Source organism: Pan paniscus, chromosome 23 (genome assembly GCF_029289425.2).
Source record: "Pan paniscus chromosome 23, NHGRI_mPanPan1-v2.0_pri, whole genome shotgun sequence".
Lineage (NCBI taxonomy): Eukaryota > Metazoa > Chordata > Mammalia > Primates > Hominidae > Pan > Pan paniscus.
Window position 1 is genome coordinate 39,643,993 of NC_085927.1, and position 22,057 is coordinate 39,666,049.

A 22,057-nucleotide genomic window follows, 5' to 3' on the forward strand; every position below is an offset into this window, starting at 1 on the left:
GGGTTCAAGCGATTCTCCTGCCTCAGCCTCCCAAGTAGCTGGGATTACAGGTGCGCGCCAACACATCTGGCTTTTTTTTTTGTATTTTTAGTAGAAATGGGTTTTCACCATGTTAGCCAGGCTGGTCTTGAACTCCTGACCTCAGGTGATCCGCCCGCCTTGGCCTCCCAAAAGGCTGGGATTATAGGCATGAGCCACCGTGCCCCGCCTGCCACATGTCTCTTGCAGGGGACAAAAAACTCCTCTGGTTCTAACCACTGATTTAAAGGGAAAGAACAGAGTTTAAGTTGTTGTTCTCCACGTGAAGCATAAGCCTGAGCTGAGGTGGGTACTCAGAGAAGGTGCTCTTGTTACTCCCCATGGTTGCAGCCCGAAGGGCACTTCTGAAAAGTTGGGGAATGTGGCTTGTCATCTCTTGTCAGAGGGTCATGGAGGGCACTCAGCAGCAGGGCCCCAGGAGTCCGAGACTCTGGTTTGTCCCATCTCAGTGTTCAAGGCAGATCTGGGCGGGAGAACAGCACATGATCCCGCTTCAGCTAAGAGCACCGTGCCCTCCAGATGCGGTCTGAGGAGACAGCTGACCTGTTGGCTGAAAAGGCCCAGATCACCGAGGAGGAGGCAAAACTTCTGGCCCAGAAGGCCGCAGAGGCTGAGCAGGAAATGCAGCGCATCAAGGCCACAGCGATTCGCACGGAGGAGGAGAAGCGCCTGATGGAGCAGAAGGTGCTGGAAGCCGAGGTGCTGGCACTGAAGATGGCTGAGGAGTCAGAGAGGAGGTGAGGGGGCACTGGGCACCAGACTGGCGAGGAGGCTGGCGAAGGGCCGCAGACCAGCCTGCCCCGAGGCTGAGCTCTACAGCAGCTGTCCTCAAGCTGCTTGCCCATCTTCTGGGCCGGGGGGAGGCTCCTCCTTGGCTGATGGTGACTGGTGCTTTATCCATTTTGGGGCTGGCGCTACTGGTTGGGCACAGGAACTCAGTTCTCCTGCCACGGGGGCCTGTCTGGTCATACTTGTGTCTCTTTGATAAGCCCCTGTCCCTCTGATGGCCGTGTGTGCAGGAAAACCCCTGAGCATATCCACAAACCACTTTCAGCTGAAGAGATGTGAGGAGGCTCTTTGTGCATTTAAAAAAAATGTGGTTCTTTTCTGCTTTCATTCAGTGGGGCTGCAGGAGAACAGCAGCTGCTTACCTTTAAAGGGAAGCTAGTGCCTGCATCCCCCAGCCTTCCTTGGCACATGGGGGAGGAGGGCTAGGATGATCTCTGTGACAGGGATGTCCCACTCATGGCCAGGTTGAAGGATGGAACTGTTGTCTGTACTTTTGAAAGACTATTCTAGGCCTGCAACCTTCAGATAAACACTGACACATTCCCCACAGCTTTTGGCTCTGTTGATTTAGAGCACTTGAATTTGGCTTTTAGCTACCAAGGTGCATTCACTACAGTTTTCCTCACCACGCTTTGCATGTCGTTCTGGGAATATGGTTCCTTTTTGCCTGCCCTGCTTCAGGCCCCTTACTGTATACGGGGGTCACTCCCTGTGCATGATGCAGGTTGGGCCAGGTCCCTGCACCAGGCCTCACATGCCGTGTCCACCTGAGCCCCATAGGATGAGGATCTGCACCAGGGTGCGGGTGCCCTCAGTGACTGGGCTCATCTTTCTGCTGGAGAAAGTAGGCACAAGGCCCACTGGTGTTTTATCCGGGGGCTGTGAAGACGCAGTTCTTGCACATTCTGCCCTTTGCGATCCAATATAAGAACTTTGATCCTCCAGGTTCTTCCTTTGCCCAGCTCACTCTCACCCAAAAATAAAGCAGAGAAAGCTGCTGGTGCCCCCTCCAGCTCCTCTGTCTCCTGGCTGTAGAAGGTCTGGTTTCTCTCATTCCCCACCAGTTTTCCTGCTCTTCCAGTTTAGATTTACCAACTCAAACAAAAGTCCTCAGGAATGTTGTCCTTGCTTGGAAGTTCTGATTTCATGTAAATATCCCTGTCTCACTGTCCTTTTTCACCTCTTTGGGTGCCATCCTCAGGGTTAGCCCAGGTCCCTCCTCTGCAGGGGTGGGGTGGTGTCTTTTCCTGCTACCTGCCCTCTTCTGTGAAGCTGACATCTCATCCTTTCCTTGCAGGGCCAAAGAGGCAGATCAGCTGAAGCAGGACCTGCAGGAAGCGCGCGAGGCGGAGCGAAGAGCCAAGCAGAAGCTCCTGGAGATTGCCACCAAGCCCACGTACCCGGTGAGCCTGGGGGCCACCAGCTGGGGCTGCCTTAGTCCTGGTGATGTTCTCTTTCCTTCCGGCCCTTCAGTTCATCTGTCGGTGCCTTCAGGGTGACCATTCAGGCAAACACATGGCTGGGTGAGAGGTGCAGAGAGCCTGCAGTTAGGGACTGGGTAGAACACTCTGGTCTGCCATTTGGCTTTGGACTAGTTAGTTGTCTTTTTGGTTGCCTGGATAACAGGCAACAGGGCCTTTTCCAGCTCTGGAATGTTTTTCTTTTTCTAAGTAATATAGTCCCAAATTATCCTCAAGAGAATTTGCTCTCTTGCCTCTTAATGCTGAGCTGAATGTAATCTTCAACTATCAGTATATACCATATATCATAATTATAGTTCTGGGAAGGGATTGGCTGTACACCTCAGAGTGAATTACTGCCGTGCAAGAACGAGCAGCCACTCTCAGTGTGGGGACAGAGAGTCAGACTTCCATTAAATGGGGTCACAAAATGAATAGAAGCCTCTTTCCTTCCTTTCTTCTGTGCATTCAGTTTGGCATTTTTTTTTTTTCATATTTGTTCAGTGTCCACATAGTGCCATGCAGTTGGAAGTCTCTATCCTGACAGGTGTTCTCAGGGTGCACAGGTGCCTAGAGGAGGAGGACACAGCCCACCCTGGAGGAGCAGGAGAGGCTCAGTATGGTGTCTACATTGATGCTTGAAGGGGGAGCAGGAAGTAGCCAGGTGGAGAAGAGAACATAGGGTATTCAGGGTGAGGGCACAGATGCACACATGGCCCAGACTCACACACAGCACAGTCATCTACATGACACAGACACACACACGTACCCATACATACATTGATGCACATAGCACATCCACACACACAGCACGGACACACACACGCACCCATACTTACATTCATGCACATGGCACAGGCACATACATGACCCAGATGCACAAAGGGCACCAGAGGCACAAGCTGCCCAGGGTTTGAGGTGGGGAAAATGTAAGCAGTTTGCTGTTGCCGTATATCCCGGTTCTCTGTTACTGTGTAACAACCCACCCAAGCCAGCTGTGTGGCTTTGTTAGTACGTCTGGTGGCTTGTTGGGTTGACTGGGCCAGACAGAGATCCTTGCTGGGGATCTCTCTGGTGGTCACAGTCAGATGGTAGCTGGGACTGGAGTCGTCTGAGCAGTCAACTGGGCTGAACACCTGAGATGTGTTATGTTTTTATTTTTTATTTTATTTATTATTATTTTTTTTTTAGAGAGAGAGAGTTTTATTTACTCTGTCACCCAGGCTGGAATGCGGTGGCAGAATCTCGGCTCACTGCAACCTTAGCCTCATAGGCTCAAGCGATCTTCCCGCCCCAGTCTCCTGAGTAGCTGGGACCACAGACATGCACCACCATGCCCAGCTAATTTTTTTTTTATTTGGTAGGGACAGGGTTTTGCCATGTTGCCACAGCTGGTCTCAAACTCCCGAGCTCAAGTGATCTGCCTGCCTCAGCTTCCCAAAGTGCTGGGATTATAGGCATGAGCCACTGTGCCCAGCCTATATGTGTTGTTTTAAAAATATACACTGGAGCAAAGCTTATACACTGCTGTAACTGCTCTTTCCTCTTAGCAGTCAATCCTGAAGGAGATCATCCATATCAGCTTTTTAATCATGTTTTGTTGTGTGGATGGATTGTAATTTATTTAACCAGTCCCTCATGGATGAGTATTTAGTCTGTTTTCTTTTGCAATTTTGAACAAAATGACACTGAACATCCCTGAACACAAATCTTGACACACACACGTGGATATATTGGTAGAATAAATTCTTATAATAGAACTGTGGGGTCAAATTTTCGATTTTGATACTCTCCAAAGAAGTCATACCAGTTCATGCTCTCACTAGTGGTGCAGCAACTAGTATGTGTTTTTGCTGGAAATTTTTATGAAGTGTAACATACACATAGAGAAGTGCCCAAATTACAACTGTACAGTTTGAAAAATTTTCACAAACTGAACATACCCATGTACCCAGCACCCAGATCAGAAAACAGGACATCCCTGGCACCCAAGGAGCCTTCTCTCAGCACCCTTGCAGACGGTCTGCCTCAGGCCTTGAGAATGTCTCAAATGAATGTTCCAAGCCTCTGCTCTTTCCCAGACACTGCCCTAGACTCAATACGGGATCCAAGGATGAAAAAGAGGCAGATTGTTTGCAGGAAACTTGCAAATAGTAGAAAGAAGATACAGCCAAAAAGAAATCTTTTACAGGGTGGAATCGCAGAAGAACCATTAGAGAACTGTAAACACAGCGTTAAGGGACAGCAAAGAAAAGGGTTGCCGGCTGGCTGGGAGGGGCTAGAAAGGCTTTGGTGAGAGATCGTGGTGTTTGAGAAGGGCCTTGAAAGAGGGATGGAGCATAGGGAGGAGAAATGGGATAGGCAGGGGTACAGAGATGGGAAGGCAGTAGTCCAGGGGATAATAAACAATACTGTCTGTGACTTAGTAGGGCAAATAGTAGGAGAAGCCGGGAAGCTAGATTGGGGCCCTCTTTAGATGACGCTTTGGGCTGGGATGAAAGTCCAAAAAAAAAAAAAACTACACCACCCCTGCTTCAGGCCCTACTCCGGTTCCATTGTCCAAGCCCAAGCCCCTCGGTGGGCAGGTGGAGCCCTTTGTGGTGGTGCCCATCTCCCACCCCACCTCTCCACACTGCATGGCAGACTCCTGGCACCCTCGCTGGGCACCGCCCCACCCATTGCCAGACTTCCCGCCCGGCAGACCTTCTCCTGGCACTGCCTTGGATCCCAGCAAAAGCAGCATCTCTTCTAGCCTCTGTTCGCTCCCTGGCTACAGTGTTTACCTTTTTTAACAGTGATGATCTGTGAACACATCTATTTCCTGAACAAGACTTTCAGCTGCTCAAAGCCAAGGATGCTGTCTTGTTTTCTGCATCTCCAGCCCCTTGCACGGGGCCTGGGAGTTTCCTAAATGAAAAAGCGAGTGGGAGTTTGTGTTTGATTCAGCTGAGCATGAAGAACGGTTAGAGATTTGAGGGATGAGGGATGATTTTCCTGGATTTGTAGTCTTTGATATTGTTTACCTGGCAGTGGCAAATGTGGAGGGAGTGAAGTGGAGGGATGGGGGCTTGTGGTGGCATTGGGAGGTGGGACCCGAGTTGTGCCCATTGCCTCTGTGGCTGCTGGAGGATCGGTTGTCAACACAGTAGTGTCCTTCTGTGCTTGTATGACCCAAGCTCCTAATCCGAAATTTCTCATTAACAGCCCATGAACCCAATTCCAGCACCGTTGCCTCCTGACATACCAAGCTTCAACCTCATTGGTGACAGCCTGTCTTTCGACTTCAAAGATACTGACATGAAGCGGCTTTCCATGGAGATAGAGAAAGAAAAGTATGTAGCCCCCTGTGCCCTGCTGTGGGCAGCTGTGAACTAGAGTGAGTGATTGGGGCCTTGGGAAGCTGGGGCAGAGGTGAGAGGTCGCTGCAGCAGCCTGTCATTACTCCTGCAAAGGTTTGCTCTGCTCTTACACCCTGGAGGAAGAATTTCCTTAATCAGAAATTAAGGACAACAGATCAGCATTCATTCTGAATGAATAAAAATAAAAATTTTTATCCAGGATAAAAATAACACTTGACTGGTGACCTGGAGTTTTTGGTGGCTCTAAGCCTCACCTAAAGTGTAGGACTGGGTTGTTAGCATCTCTGAGTCAGTTCAACTGCTGTTATACTACTGGACTGTAGTCACCTCCTAGTTGCGTTCTCCAGCAACTGGGATCTGTGGTGGTTCCCATGTCTAGAACAAACAAAGGTGAGAGAAGAGACTCAGGCTCGAGGCTAAGGAAAGCTGACAGCTGGTGGGGCCACTTTGCTGCAGTGGGTGGCGCTGGGCAGGGCCCCAGCATGGCCTGATCATGGCAGCAATTGCTGAGCTGCCCTCCGTCTTCCCTTTATGGTGGGTAGAAGTGGATCAGAGATGGAAAGGAAAGGATCCCCACTGCAGAAGAAATCTAAGCTAGGGCCCCTAGTTCCCAGAGCTAGCGGTAAGTTGGTTAACTGCTGCTGCTTGCTGGAGGACAACCACAGTAGCCACCATGCATTGAGTGCCTGTGTGTCAGGGGTTTTGGCTTTTGTCTCATTTAATTCCTGCTAACTTACAAACATCAAACTGACATCAAAGGTAGGTTTTCATGTTCCCATTTTATAAGTGAGAACTCAGATTTAGAGAGTTTAGTGAACTCCACCAGCATCCCACAGCTGATGCAGAGGGGTTGAAACCCCTCACCCATCTGACTCTGCAGCCCATGTGCTTTTACCATGGGTGGTATCCTCAGGAAAACCCTTTGGGGAAAGTGTCTCCATGGAGTCTAGTATGGGCAACCACAACCCAGGCTGTTTTTCTGTGGGCTCTCACACTGAGGGTATAGCTAAGTAGCCAATGAACCAGAGCCTCTAGCTGTCATATCTGCTGTCCATGTTCCTTTCACCATTATCCAGACATATACATTTATGTGGTTGGGATCCGGGATCAGGGTGAAGCTGTTCTGTGTCTGCTATTTTATAGTTTGTATTTTGTTACTATCTTAGTTTGTTTTGGCTACTGTAACAAAATACCAGAGGCTGGGTAGCTTATAAACAACAGAAATTTATTTCTTGGCCAGGCACAGTGGCTCATGCCTGTAATTCCAGCACTTTGGGAGTCCAAGGGGGGCAGATCTCTTGAGCCAGGAGTTCAAGACCAGCCTGGGCAACATGGCAAAACCCCATTTCTACTAAGAATACAAAAATTAGCTGGGTGTGGTGGCACATGCCTGTGGTCCCAGCTACTCGGGAGGCTGAGGTGGGAGGATTGCTTGAGCCTGGGAGGCAGAGGTTGCAGTGAGCCCAGATTGCACCACTGCACTCCAGCCTGGGCAACAGAGAGACACCCTGTCTCAAAAAAAAAAAAAAAAAGAAAAGAAAGAAATTGATTTCTCACAGTTTGGGAGGCTGAGAAGGCCAAGATCAAGGCACGGGCAGAGGTGGAGTCTAGTGAGGGCATTCTTGCTGGTTCATAGTCAGCCCCTTTTTGCTGCATGCTCACCCAGTGGAAGGGATGAGGGGTCTCTCTGGAGTCTCTTTTATAAGGGCACTAATCCCATTCATGAGGCTCTACCCTCATGACTGCCCAAAGGCCCCACCTCCTGACACTTTTTTTTTTTTGAGATGGAGTCTCACTCCATCGCCCAGGCTGGAGTGCAGTGGTGCGATCTCGGCTCATTGTAACCTCCACCTCCTGGGTGCAAGCGATTCTCCTGCCTCAGCCTCCTGAGTAGCTGGGATTACAGGCGCACGCTATCACGCCCAGCTAATTTTTGTATTTTTAGTAGAGATGGGGTTTCACCATGTTGGTCAGGCTGGTCTCGAACTCCTGACCTCATGATCCGCCCACCTTGGCCTCCCAAAGTGCTGGGATTACAGGCGTGAGCCACCACACCGAGCCAGTGATTAGGTTTCGACATATGAATTTTGAAGACACGAACATTCAGACCATAGCACTTCTTACCCTTGCACATATTGGCAGAGTCTCTATACTAACCATGGCAATCCCTATGGAGTGTTTTTGGTATTTGTATTGCATGGTTTTTCTGGCCATGCCTTGTAGTTGGACACTTTGTGGGTGGTTTCCAGATTTTCACCATCATAGATGCTGTCACTCAGTGTTATCTGTTCTCAGGTGAGGGTGGGGATCTTTTCTTCCTTGCGTTGGGTGAGCTTCTGAGTGAGCTTCTGTCATCTTTAGATGAAGTCTCAGAACAAGTGGGAGTGTGGATGTGGCCTATCAAAAGAGATCACGTGAAGCTGGGCGCTGTGGTTTATGCCTATAATCCCAGCCCTTTGAGACCAGGGATTCAAAGCCAGCCTGGGCAGCATAGCAAGATCCTATATAAAAAAAAGAGTTTACTTGAATTACTGCTCCAAGAAGGGTTGAGACAAGGAGATTGTTCTGGGTTCCCAGGAAGCTTGTTTCACATATTTTTTTTTTTTGTACAGAACGAAAAGCTGTTCATGAGAGCTGGTATTTGTAGAGCCCCCTATGAGAACTTACCAAGGGCTTTTCTACTGTTTCTTTTTCTTTCCTTTTCTTTTCTTTTTTTTTTAAATAGAGACAGGGTCTTGCTATGTTTCCCAAGCTGGTCTCCAACTCCTGGGCTCAAGCAATCCTCCTGCCTCAGCCACCCAAAGTACTGGGATTACAGGTGGAGCCACCATTCCTGGCCTTCCTACACTTTGTTTTATTTAATCCTAACCACGGCCCTGTGATCATTATCCCAATTTTAATGATGAGGAAACATTCATAGCAGTTAAGTGACCAGCCCAAGCTCCCATGGCCTGTGAGTGGCCAAGTAGAGACGTGAACCCCAGGCCTCAAACCCTAGATCACACACCAAGCAGCTTGTGGGCCACAGAGCACCTGAGTCGTGTCTCACTGTCTGCCCAAGCCCTGATGCATGATACCCTCTTGCCGGCAGAGTGGAATACATGGAAAAGAGCAAGCATCTGCAGGAGCAGCTCAATGAACTCAAGACAGAAATCGAGGCCTTGAAACTGAAAGAGAGGGAGACAGCTCTGGATATTCTGCACAATGAGAACTCCGACAGGGGTGGCAGCAGCAAGCACAATACCATTAAAAAGGTACCCAGGGTCTCTTTCTTGTATTTTGCTGATCAGGACCATCATCAATGAAATGTGCGGTTGGCATCTGGTTTCCTCAGTAGCCAAGTCACTAGACTATTGCCATCTTTTGTATGTACTTAGTTGAGGGAATTTTTTAACTTATGCCAGAAAGGGAATTTAATCTGCCAATGACTATGAACCCATTGGCTGGATGGAAGTTGAGCTTGTGTTAAAAGCTCTGATGTAATGAACCCCTGTTACAGGGTGGATTTTGAGCCCTCATTTAGCAGTAAAGCATAATGCCCTTTTAAGCCAAGGGGTGTTATACCCAGGGAGCTGCCTTACTTTATGAGAAAGCAGAATGAAATGGAGGCTATTGAGAATGGACTTTCCCTCTAGTCTTGTGGTGTCTTTAAGTGGCAAGGACTATAAAACCAAACTGAATTTTTAACTTTTTTCATACTTAAAAGGAAGTGTCTAGGAGAGAACCTCTTTGTTTTAAAAGAGAAGACTTTATTACTTTGCAAATGGTTTCATATCTTTCTCTACTGGTATTTTGAGCTTTCAGCATTGTTGAGATTCAGAAGCTAAATTCCATACTAATTATCAGCCCAAGAGCATACCTCTCTCATTTGGGCCAAGCAGAAGGGTCCTCTCATGCCAAATAATGCTCTGCTCTTAACTGATAGCCCAGGACCAGGTTAACACCTATAAAATAGGTGTTATTAAGATAAGACTGTCCATTGAGTTTAGGTGATACTGATACAGTTAATTTTTTATTCTTTACCTCAGTCTTTAAAATGGGCTTCCAGTTTTATGGACTGTCTCTGTTTTTAGTGGTTAAGCTGTATCTGAAAACTCCAGGGAATCTGTTTCTGCCTGCCTTCGTTGTTGGGTACAGTAGGCAGCCCTGACTTCTACCTCTCGACTCCAGTCACAACTGGCACCGGGTAGAGAATTCCTTTTAATAGTGCAACCTAGAAGGAAAGGCATTTCCACATTCCACATTCTTCTTTCCTCTGGCTTCTGTAATTTACTGGGCTTCCCTTCCAAAACAAAATTATTAAACAGTAAAGGGGAGTTCAAGGGAGGCCTCAGTCATTAAGGAAAGAGGTAAAACGATGGCTGAGCCAGTGAGCCAGTCAGCCCTTAAATGAACTGCCTCAGACACCCCATCTCACCCCTTACCCCCAGCCTTGTCATCTGGGTCCCAGGAACAGTCTCACCATTTCCACTGCTGCTGCAATGAGCAGGGCCCTCAGCCACAGAAACCTGCAGTGTGAGAGCTGGAGAGACCCTGTTCCAAGCCATTAAAACAAACAAAATCACTCATCACGATTTCAGGCCTATCCAAGCATTTTACAGATGGCACTTATGGCATTGTTGATATCACAGGGTATGTTTTTGTTTTTCTTCATTTTATTTTGCTGGTTTAGCCTCAAGCCCAAGGCAGAAGACCTATCTGCATTTGAGCCCTCAAAGTAGGTTGTTCCCAGGTACTCTCTATGTGGTGATGGTACTGCCCTCTGTGATACTAACCCGTGCATGAGCTTGCCTGTCTCTGTCCTCGGGCCACACTGAGCCCTTACAAGGGCAGGTGGTGCCTGGGTACTGGCCGCAGCATGCTTTGAGTCTAAAAGCAGGCACCCACCCTGTGGAGCCGGACCAGCCTCCAGGGCCCCAGAAGACTGCCTCGTTCCGAAGAGCATGTCATGGGGCTGTAGGACCAGCCATTCTTCCCATCTCGTGTCATTGTTGGGCTGGGGAAGGTTATGGCTTCTTGTCCAGTCAGGTGTGTCTAAAAGTCCTTTGTCTTGGTGGCATACTCCTAGCATGGAAATGGGGTCAATCTGGGCACTTTGGAGACTGGTGTGTTTAACTCAAGATCAAGACCTTTTATGCGGTGACAGCCTCTCAAGACCCATGGTCACACCTGGCAGCTTCTGGTCGTGGGGCGAAAGGGTTGCTTGTGCTGGCTCATTTTCCTTTAGAGCTTTCCCTTTCTGCACACATCCCTTTTCTTTTAAATAAAGCAAACCCAGAGCACAGGGTCTGATATGTGAGTCCACGGGGAGTGGACTGTCTGTTCATCTGTGCTCAGCCACCTCTGCTTCAGCTTCCTCTCCATAGGCTGAGCAGAGATGTGGTCAGAGTGAACTCACATTGGAACAGTACACTCACGGCACCCTGGAGAGGAGCGGTCACTGGTTGCTGAGTGAATTAACCGAATGTTTGCTGCTTTTCTCCTGCAACAGTTCATTATTCCTCCAGCATGCCTAGGCAGTGGAGAGAATGTATTTTGCCCAATAATAAAATGACATCCTGCCTCTACTTCTCACCTAATCCCCAGTAGTACCCATGCCAACAAGCCCTACACCACCTGACAGCAGCATAGGATGTGTCCTTTGGAGTCTTCCCTGCAGTTTCTGCTCATAGAGTAGAATAAGCTCATTGGAACCTTTCTAACAAAAAAGAGATCTGGCATAAGATAGATCCTACTTGTGGTCGTTATCCCATCAAGAGAGGTCAGCTGTTAAAGTCCCTGATAGATTTTATTAAAAGGTACACTTGAGCTGTCAGTGGTTCCAAGAATCCATGACATGAACCCTGTTTTGTATGCGACACTTTCATTTAGCGGGCTCCTGTTTCTTCAGCTTTCATACCCATGTTGGCATTGATACCCTGATACAGAACAGTCCGCGCTCTGAGCAGGGCAGTTATGGCCAGCATTGTCACGGGCAGGCCAGCTCATGGCACCCAGAGCAGCCAGGTGGACCCACCTTGGTTTACTGAACTTTTTGTAACCATGGGGGCAAGCAGAAAACCCCGCTGCATTTCAGCCAGTGCTGCCAGGTGTTCCCTCCATGGGAAGGTGCTGCTCAACCTGAATGTAACTTCCTCTTTCTTCTTTCTATAATGATGCAGAATGCTGAAATTCTTCAGGGTCCTGATTTTGACTGTCATTTCTCACTGAGCTTTTACTGCAGACAAAAGAAGTTTCATTTTTAGTTAAATTTGCACTGCTCCTGGGATATACATGGATGCATTTATTTATTCATCCATTTTAATGTCTCGATGTGAACTTGTTTTTAAAGCAGGCTACCAGGCAGTTAATCAAACACTCGGGTTAATCAAGGGTTAATAAAAGCAGGGACTTGATGTTTAATGGGACAGGCACTCTCTCAGCATCACTAGATTCAATAATGCTGCACTATTAAATTCTGCTGCACATGAAGTTCAGTGCATGTTCCATTTTCTAGACTTTGGCAGTGCCTGTGGTCAGTGACCGGGACTGATGAGCAGCCACATGCCTGCACTAGGGTGGCTCTGGGGTGGTGCATGCTGCAGTCTGGCTGGCACAAGCCTAGCTGAAGAGAAGTACTGCTTTAGGCTTGGATGTGGGGATACCTAGATGTCAAGGGCAGAACTCCATCTAGAATGCCTGGGGATGAGATGCAAAAGCTGATAGTGAATGGAACAGTTTCCAATGTCCAAAAGCTTGCTAATCTGGGATCAAACCAGCCTGCGTTGATGTTAGTTTTGCTTTGTTTTGAGACACGGTCTCCCTCTGTCACCCAGGCTGGTACATTCTCGGCTCACTGCAACCTCCATCTCACAGGCTCAAGTGATCCTCCTGCCTCAGCCTCCCAAGTAGCTGAGACTAGAGGTACTAGCCACCACACTCAACTAATTTTTGTATTTTTTATAGAGATGGGGTTTCGCCATGTTGCCCAGGCTGGTCTCGAACTCCTGAGCTCAACCAATCTGCCCGCCTCTGCCTCCCAGAGTGCTGGGATTATAAAAGTGAGCCACTGTGCCTGGCCTGTTTTGTTTTTAATAAGGTTTTTTGTTTGTTTTGTTTTGTTTGAGACAGGATCTCACTCTGTCACCCACCTTGGTGACAGCCTCGACCTCCTGGGCTCAAGCGATCCTCCCACGTCAGCCTCCCAAGTAGCTGGGACTACAGGCATTTGCCACCATGCTTGACTGATTTTTTTTATCTTTATTTTTGTAAAGATGGGTTTCGCCATGTTGTCCAGGCTGGTCTCGAACTCCTGAGCTCAAGTGATCTTCCTCCCACAGCCTCCCAAAATGCTGGGATTACAGACATGAGCCATCTTGCCTGGCCATTGTATTTGTCCTCGTTTTCAGTACTCTTCTGCCTCACTGAGAGGTCTCAGAGTCTGCTGTGTGGTTTCAGCAGTACCCATGGGGGCTGTGTAACATTGAAGCTGATTCAAGGAGTTTGCCCTTAGGTTACCAGGGGTTACCGCATTCCCTGAGGAATGCTGAGCGGCCATCCAGTCTGATTAACCGAGGTTCCTACTTCTCTGCCACTTCCTTTCTCTATAATTCTTACTTGCTCTCTTTTTTTTTTTTATTATTATACTTTAAGTTCTAGGGTACATGTGCACAACGTGCAGGTTTGTTACGTATGTATACATGCAGCTGTAAAAAAGGATGAATTCCTACTCTCTCTTGAGGCAGTGTCCTCACCTGCAAAAGGTGGATAAAAATAGTCTTTGCCCCCAGGAGTGTTGTGAGGAATAAATGAGAGAATGTGCATGCAACACTCAGTGCACAGTCAGAGCTCAGTAAGGGGTTAAAACTCTGAAAAGGGAAAATCTGCTTGTGATCCTGCAGCAAAGGGCGAAGGACGGCATGTGGGCCACACCGCCACATCTAGGTACACTGCTTGTGCTGGGCATATTCATTCATTGTATTAATTGCTACGTGGCTGAAAGTAAAAACTTTTAAAAAGCCATAATTGGCCGGGCACAGTGGCTCATGCCTATAATCCCAGCACGTTGGGAGGCCGAGGCAGGTGAATCACCTGAGGTCAGGAGTTCGAGACCAGCCTGACCAACATGGAGAAACCCCGTCTCTACCAAAAATACAAAATTTGCCAGGTGTGGTGGTGCATGCCTGTAAACCCAGCTACTTGGGAGGCTGAGGCAGGAGAATTGCTTGAACCTGGGAGGTGGGGGTTGCGGTGAGCCAAGATTGTGCCATTGCACTCCAGCCTGGGCAACAAGAGCAAGATTCCATCTCATAAATAAATAAATAGCCATAATTAACTTCACTGTTTCCTTGTAATATTTCACTTGGGTTTGCAAGGATGTATTTTTCTCCTCTTGCTAATCTTAACTTCCTGTATTTCCATTTTTCCCAATTGATGATCAGTACAACTAGTTTGCCATTTGCATCTGAGTCAGAGCAGTGCTAGCAATCAAAAGCCGCCCTGGGGAACCTGGAATTGTTTCATTCTCAGCGGGAGCGACACGTGTCCTGGCATCTGAGCCTTCCAAGTGAGGGGAGTAAGTCTGGCCATCAGGCTGGGGTTGAGGGACACAGGGTGCCTTGAGCCTGCCTTTCGTGCCTTCAGAGCCACAGTGCAAATGATGGGAGTGGTGGCTTGGTGTGGCGTAACTGTACCACCATACCTTGATGGTAGAATGCAGTCCTGGAATATATACATTCAGGGTCTTTCTTTCATCGCTTTTCAAGAGAGGGGTTTCAGTCTCCCGATCCTGAGCTGGTCTGAGTGCCAGCAAACAAAGTCATCACTTTTGTGCCTGTGGTCTCCCAAGGAGCACAGGATTTCCAAGGAAATTGACGGATGAGAAATCATGGGGGTGGTGGAGCTTAGAAAGCTTATTTCATTAGTAAATGGTTTGAACCGTCAAGGTCCAGCTGTGGTTTCCACTGATGGAGGAACAGGAAGAAGAGGAGCCTTGACATTTATCTCAAGCGCCAGCAGCTTCTCTTGGATCAGGAAGACATAAAAGTCCAATGTCATCTTCAATTTGTGTGGGCTCCCCTTGGAGTTGCAGAGCCGGTGAAGTGAAGTAGAACAGTTAAAAAAACACCCGGGGAAGTGATAAATCACAGAGAGAGATTGCATATGCGGGAAAGGCGTCTCCCACAATTAAAACAAGTGGCCAGAGCCTCCCTGGTGACCTCTGGTCTGCATTGCCAGCCCTGAAGATGGCTCCTAAATTACTTAAGTTTAATAGGTAGTTAATATAGCCACCCTCCTTATGACCCCAGTGGGCTGAATGGCTCTGCTTGCTTTAGGAACTGGGCGTTGTGTGGTAGAGCATCTTGGCCTTGACATAAAAGGTAGCATACTGGCTCCCCAGCCCTGAACCTTCCCTGCTGGAGCAAGGCAGGGGTGAGAGGGGGAAGGAAAGAAAAAGGGGTGGGGAGTGGGGTGGGGAGCAAAGATTAACAGGGAGCAGTAGCAGCACCAGATGTGGGAAGAAATTGCACACTGGGAAGAAATTGCAGTGGCGATCTGAACTCTTCCTCTCCGCTTCCTGGCTCTGTGGAAGCCCAGGGAAGGCGTTAGGAACTGCAGGCTGCTCTTAGTGCTCCTCCCGGATGGGACACCTTGGGCTCATCCCTGAAGGCCACTCCTACCACTCTCACACACTGAGTTCCTGGTGTCTCGTAACTGTTGAGAGCTTAGTTTTCTTGCTTGTTTCTGGTAGCTCTAGATAGAAGACTGTATCGGCCTCTTCTAAAAGTCAACAAGCCAATCCTGTTTTTGGTTAAGAGACTTTACCCGGTCAAGCAGTTGTTCTCTGGGAGGTGTTGAAGAGCCTACAAACCTGCCTTGCCTGCCTAGGTATTTTACGACCATTTGGAGATGCCTGAGGATATTACCAGGCCTTATTTGAGGCAGTAAAACACCCCGTTCGGGCCCCTCGGCACTGAAGATGTGTTTCAGTGCAGCTCTCCTCGGCACCGGATCCGGATTCGTTGCTGCAACAGTGGGAGGGAAGAGCCAGATGCAAACTCGTTCTGCGAGCCCGAGGTTCTGTTCTCATGATCCTTGCTGTGATTTCTCTTTTGATGTTGGCAATTTTAAAATGACATCAGTCTATCTGGACCTTTTTCCTAAGGCTCTTGCTCAGACCACTCAGTAGATAGCCGCCACCTGCCCAGTGAGGTGAATCAGGCCCATTAGGCCATTTGTCAGGGGAAGGAACAGAGGAGCAGCGGAGGGCCCCGCCGGCCAGTGCCACAGGGCAGCCTGCAAAGCAGGTAGACAGGTTTTCAGGCAGCTTTTGCTGCTTTGGGTCCCTCAGGGATTAATACACAAAAAGGGCCCCTTGGGTATTCAGTGGCAGATTTCTCTTGAGAGCAGATAAAGTCGCTAATACCAAATTAGATTTGTTCATTGGGGTGGACTTGGCCTTTCGTTCCACCTCTGTGTAGGATAAGTGTGTGGATAGTGCTCCCACTGTGCACATCACCATATGGCATTTGGGTGCAGCTGTCCCTAGCCAGACTGCAGAAAAGCTTGATCTGGGCCGGACGCGGTGGCTTATGCCTGTAATCCCAGCACTTTGGGAGGCCGAGGCGGGCAGATCACGAAGTCAAGAGATTGAGACCATCCTGGCCAACATGGTGAAACCCTGTCTCTACTAAAAATAACAAAAATTAGCTGGGCGTGGTGGCATGCGCCTGTAGTTCCAGCTACTCAGGAGGCTGAGGCAGGAGAATCGCTTAAACCCAGGAGGCAGAGGCTGCAGTGAGCGGAGATCGCGCCACTGCAGTTCAGCCTGGCAACAGAGTGAGACTCCGTCTCAAAAAAAAAAAAAAAAAAAAAGAGAAAGAAAAGAAAAGCTTGATCTGGCCACTTAGTACAGCCATCCCCCTTCACTGGCCCTTTCTCTTTGCTCATTTGGAAGGGGGAAGGTTTCCCACACCCCAAACCAAAGATTCTTTTGGAATTTGCTGCTGTTGGATTCAGCTGTCACCTTTCTGCTCCGAGTCTGCTTTCTCCCTGTGGATCCGGTGCCAGAGGATCTGCACGTCCTTTTGTGTCTACACCCTCCCCCGCTCCTTCGTTTTCAATATGTAGTAGTGGAGAGGAAGTGTAACATGATTTTAGGGCTCACATTTCAATTCCACTGCATTTTTATGGGACAAGCAGAGACCCAGCGCCTGGAGTTATTAGGTTAGTATCTAAAATGGGTTCAGTACTGTGAGTCTTATTGTTTAAAATGAATGAGATGGTCCCCTCCTACCTTCTTTTCTCCTCCCCTGGGATAAGTGGATTGAGGCAAGGCCCCCAGAGACGAGTTGAAGGAATCCTGGTGCTCTGATTAGTTTTGTTCCCCAGCTTAATTGTACAGCTTCCTTTCTCTCACCACTGATAGCCAAAGTAGCTCTGTGTCTCCCCCAACCTTTCCTTGCTTTAGGAACGAGATGATCACAATGCAGCCTTGTGAATCAATTTTCTCTCTGTGCTGATGAAAGTGTAATTCATTCTTAATCAAGCAGCCTTGCTGCTGCAGGCTCCGTGCCGGAATACATTTAGTTACCCTCCCATCACTTTGGGAAACGATCCCCCAAAAGGGCTTTTAGAGGAGAGCTGGAAGGAGAGTTGGCCGTGCTCCTCATGCTGTGGTTTTCCAGCAGGGGGCACTCTCAGGAACGATGCTGGCGGAGGCTTTGTAGCTGGAAGCCGTCTGCTGCTGGCAGGGCAGCAGGAGAATGTTTGTCACAGGTGCCTTCCAGGCTTGCTTTCTCCAGACCCTGGGGCCATTTCTCAGAAGTACCTTAATGGGCCACCCAAAATCCTCAGGTAGCAGTGAGGAGGAACAGTTGAAGATGCAGATTGCATGCCTGGGTTAGAGAGTGCCGGCTGGGTACCAGGTTCTTTTAGCCAGCCTCCTCTGTCTTTTTAAGTAGACAGATGTGTCTCCTGAATCTGAACTTGTTTAGATTGGGTGGATGTGTCTGTTTTTGTCACACCACACACAATTTGGGGAGCGTAAGGAGGCCCAGCTCTGCCAGAATGGAACTCTCCTAAGTTCTCCCCTGCCGTCTCACAGCCTGCTGGCTGTTACAAACAGCTAGCAGTTTTATGGACAAGTGGGCAGGGGAAAAGGGACTCTGCCGGGGCTGAGTCTCAATGTTGGGCAGGAAGTAAAAGCCAGGACCCAACAAGTGGATCAGGGGGGGATGTGAAGATGAACAGTCAGATAGCAATAAAGCCTCATAGATCTGCCCCAGAGAAAGAAAAGGAAGTTCGTCTCCTCAGAATGGAATTGGATTAGTGACAGACTTGAGCAGCCGGTTCAGTTGAGAGAGAACTTAATTCCTCCTGTGTTATTCACACGGCTGATTCTAATCAGATGTGAAGAGACAGCTGGAGGAGAGCAGCGGGTCAGCCCATGCCTGGTGCGGAGGCTTCATGTTCTTGTAGGCATCTTCAGGGAACTGGCAGGAGCGCTTTGGGTTGGAGACTCTGAGCAGGGCCCTTGGGTTTATAGCCTGCCTAAGGAACTGGGCCTGGCTGCGGGACTCCCATGGTTGGACCTTGTCTAGATTCAGTGAAAGTTTTGAAGGACAGTGCATGGCAGACGTCACTGGTCACGTTCACCAGAGCTTGGCTCACTTGTCTTCAGAAGGATTCAAAGGCAGTTGACCAGACTTGGCAAGTCCCAGACTGGTGCAGCCACTATCCTCGAGACCCTGGTTGTACACCCTGAGGTGCTTCTGCTTCATTACCTGCTGAAATTTGGAGACCTCTTCTTCCTGGATAACCTTCAAGATACTCATTGTGCATGCGAGGAATTCCCCGCCCTCCTGGGGGGACTCCACTCCCCAGGCAGGCAAGGTTGGGCAAGGGGAGGGCTGTTGCTGGATTGCCAAAGGGAGCATGGACATTTTTGTTTGGAATTCAGGGTGGGAATGGGACTCACCAGAGTGGCTTCAGTGTTCAACTCACAGTGCAACATAGGACAAGGTGAAGGCCTTCTTGGGAGGCCTCTTCTGGCTCTAGCAAGCAGGTGTTGCTAGGCAGTGTAGAGGGACCCAGGCCGGTCGCTGAGCAGGAAGATGTACCTAACACTGGTGGGCCTGCACACCTTAGGGTATGAGAGCATCGCAGGGGAACCAGGAAACTTGTTAGCTGGTTTTCATGTGTTTAAAAAGAAGACTCGGAGGCAGAGTTTATTTTATGAAGGGCTAGCTTTTTGCCATTTCTTCTGAGCTTTTGCCTTTTCCTTTATGAATACTTCCTGCCTATGGGTGTACTGTAAATGTGACAGCCAGTGAGCTTTCTAGAAGCAGCAGATGGTGAAAGATCCACAGGTGAGGAGCCTGCCCACTGGAGGGGCGAGACAGTGCCCAGGCAGGGCGTGCAGGTGGCAGAGCTGTTTGCATGCCCCGCGGGGTGGCTTCCCAAGCTCTCTGTAGAAAAACTGCCTGAGGGCAAATGGCTCCACTGAGCTGCTACCTGCAGGAAAGAAGCTCAAGGGCTCTCCTCGTCTCACTGCCTGCCTTCCTCACCTGCTGAGAGGAGGGCATTGTGGTGTCTGAGATAAAGGATACCCCCAAGGTGGAAGCAGAGCCATGGGGATGGCTGGGAGGGCCACTCCAGCAGCAGGGAGGAGCATTGTGCAGTAAATTCTGACTCCGGGGCTCCTGTGGGGATTGGAACCCATAGGAATTGCACAATGAGGGTAAAGGATGGGGTGGCAGCAGCCAGGTCTGTCTAAGGGGCAAGCAGCAGTGGCCGAAGGCTCCCAGGGCCCTCGGGCAGCAGCCCTTGCTGACCAGTGCAGCCAGGTCGTGGCTGCCTCCAGCTGGTGGGTCTGCCTTTCCCTCTGACCGCCTCAGTGCCTTCTGGAGGACTGTGGCTCTCTCTCCTGCCCAGTGGCTGTGGTGCCTTCCTACTTCTGTGTGGGCAGACTGATTTCCCTCTCTACCTTTACTTGTGGCTGAGGCGAAGCTCCTGCTCTTGCAAGATAAGAGGTGGGGCTGAGGCGCTGCAGTGCAGCTGGGGTGGGGCTCAGGAAGCACCCCGCCCACCCCAGAGCACTCTGCATCCTAATAAGCACATGCTCAAGTCACTGGAATCTGGTGCTGCTGGCACTGCCAGAACCCTCCCCTAGCACCTCGAGGGGACAGCCAGCATGCTCCTCAGGTGGAGGATCCAGGAATTCTTGGAGCCAACATTGCACAAATGGGCAGGAGCCTCTCAAGGCCCCCACAGCCTGGGCTCCCTGCCTGGGGAAGTGGCCAGGCTTCATGGGGGCATCACTTGGCCCGCCTGGTAGGCATGGAGGCCAGTGCCATACGTGACCTTGCTGTTGCCTGCACCTCTTCCTAACGAGCACCCTGCTCCCCGCTGGAAGGAGAGGAGCCAGGGCTCCTCCCTCCCCAGGGAGGGGAGAAACGTGATGTTGCTATTGGCAATAACAGCTGCCGAGTTCCCACCATGCGCCAGGTGCAGTGTTGAGTGCATCACACGCGGTTCCCAATTCCTCTGCCTGTCACCCCACGAGGAAGGGGCTGCCATCACGCCTGCTTCACGGTGAGGAACTGAGGCTAGAGGGGAGCAAGTGACCTGCCCAGGGCCACACAGCTGGTCAGTGGCCCAGCTGGGCCTTGCACCAGGCAGATGACTGTGCCTGTATCTGACTCAAAGTGGCTGTTCTTTTCAGAAACCTGAGCGGAGATACTGGGCTCACATGCTTTCATTTAAACCCTCTCCCATTTTTGCCCCAGTAGTTATCTGGCAGCTAAATCTCTTCCTCCTTTCTTCCCCAGTGACCATTCTGGTTCCCATCATCACAGGGCACATAACTCCTGGCCCTTCTCCTCTGATTACATTTAGGGAGAAGCCCATACTGACGCAGCTCCCTTCTAGAGGGAGTTCCATTTAGGCAAAAAAGCGCTCTCCATTCCCATCAGAACCGGGCTTTCCAAAGGGCTCTGAAATTGGTTCCACTGAAGAAAGCAGCTGAGCTGCCTCCCCACATTCCGCTTGTTAGTCGGGAACTTCAAGGCCAAAAGATTTGGCAGGATTTAAAGAGTTGCTCTCAAGCTGTCTCATTCTGAGCACACTAATGCTATCTGTCTTCTGATGGTGAAGTGGTGGGTTTGGAGTCTCCCTCCCCTGCCCTTTATGGAGCCGCCGATAGTACCGAGGACTCTTCACATGCAGACTCGAGGGGTCCAGAGAATGGGCCAGACCATCTTGCCTGCCCCATGGCAACCTCCAGAGGAAAGAGGCTCAGAGAGGTCAGGGGTGTCTGCAGTGAGCTGCTGATGGCAGAGAGTGAGCTCTCGGACCTTCTCAGCCCCGTGTGGAGCTCTTGCCTCTCCCGCGAACCTCAGTTTAGTTATCATCATAGCTCACGTCCTGGTCGCTTAACAAACATTGAGCTCCTGATCGGCACATAGCACTAAGCCAGATATTTGGGGGATATGAAGATGAATGGTACAGACACCCTCCCCTCCACCCCCGCATTCCTGTGGGAAGTCCCAGAGCTGGAAATGGAACACAGTCACACCCAAGGCATTGATTTCAGGAGTCAGCAGAGAGCAGGGAGTAGGGAGAGTGCTGGCTCCAGATGCTTCTATCCAGGGAGATGCTGGGAAGTGGCCCAGAGTCAAGGGCTTAGGAGGTTGCAAACCTCACCATGCCAAGAACTCGGTCCCTGATCCACCCCATCCCCTTGCACATCTCCCTGACTGTCCTTCTTTACATTTGCTGGGCAGAGTGCCACCTGTGTGCACCAGCCCTCCCTGCCTGCACCAGCCACACTGAGAAAGCCGTTGCCTCCAGCTCATGGAGAGAAACACCTTCTCAGCTGCCACGTCATGAGCAAGTTTGCTTCGGGACCACCTGGGAAACCAGGAGTAGAAGGGGTAAACTCTTCCTCATCTGCCACAGGCCTGCCTTGCCTCAGGCCACGTCACCTTACCCCAGCCATGTTGCCGGGGCATGAGGACTAAGATGCTTGCCCTGCCAAGCCCGGAGGGGATGAGCAGCCTCAGCTGGTGCCGCCACAGACAGCACACCACAGAGGTGGCTCAGGGACCCTGGTAGATGGGAATGTGAGAATCTATTAGAATAGGCAGGGATCTCCGGTCCTCTGTCAGGAGGCAATGCTGACGGCTTTTTCCTGCTGGCGTGCCTCTGCCCACCAGCCTTCCCCTTGCACATCCTCATTTGTCACCTCCTAATTTGAATTATTGGGCAAATCCGGCCGCTTATTTGGGACTGACAGCCAACTTCTTGAGCATCTATTTGAACAGCCTTCCCTTTCGCTCCCAGCCACCTTTGAGGTGAGTCCAAGTGGCAGGACAGGACCCTGTGTGACAGAGCGGAGGTCTTGTGCCCTCTCAGCTTCTTCTCTGCTTT

At 50.0% G+C, this 22,057-nt stretch overlaps 1 protein-coding gene across 11 annotated transcripts in view; it reads left to right on the plus strand.

Annotated features, from left to right (window-relative positions):
- The window catches only part of NF2 (NF2, moesin-ezrin-radixin like (MERLIN) tumor suppressor), a 93,757-nt gene that overhangs the window by 67,820 nt on the left and 3,880 nt on the right, over positions 1-22,057 (plus strand). For 4 of the 11 annotated variants that reach the window (XR_008622646.2, XM_008964392.5, XM_034949037.3 and 1 more), the window contains 5 exons: positions 559-776; positions 2,126-2,231; positions 5,493-5,620; positions 8,739-8,901; positions 10,320-10,364. Coding sequence is in view for 10 of the 11 variants with exons in the window: in XM_008964392.5 (XP_008962640.1) it covers positions 559-776; positions 2,126-2,231; positions 5,493-5,620; positions 8,739-8,901; positions 10,320-10,355 (651 nt within the window). In the remaining variant the exon portion in view is untranslated. Of the gene's footprint in view, positions 1-558; positions 777-2,125; positions 2,232-5,492; positions 5,621-8,738; positions 8,902-10,319 lie in introns of all 11 variants that reach the window. The other 7 variants (XM_003811995.6, XM_055105922.2, XM_034949033.3 and 4 more) reach the window with 4 other exon arrangements.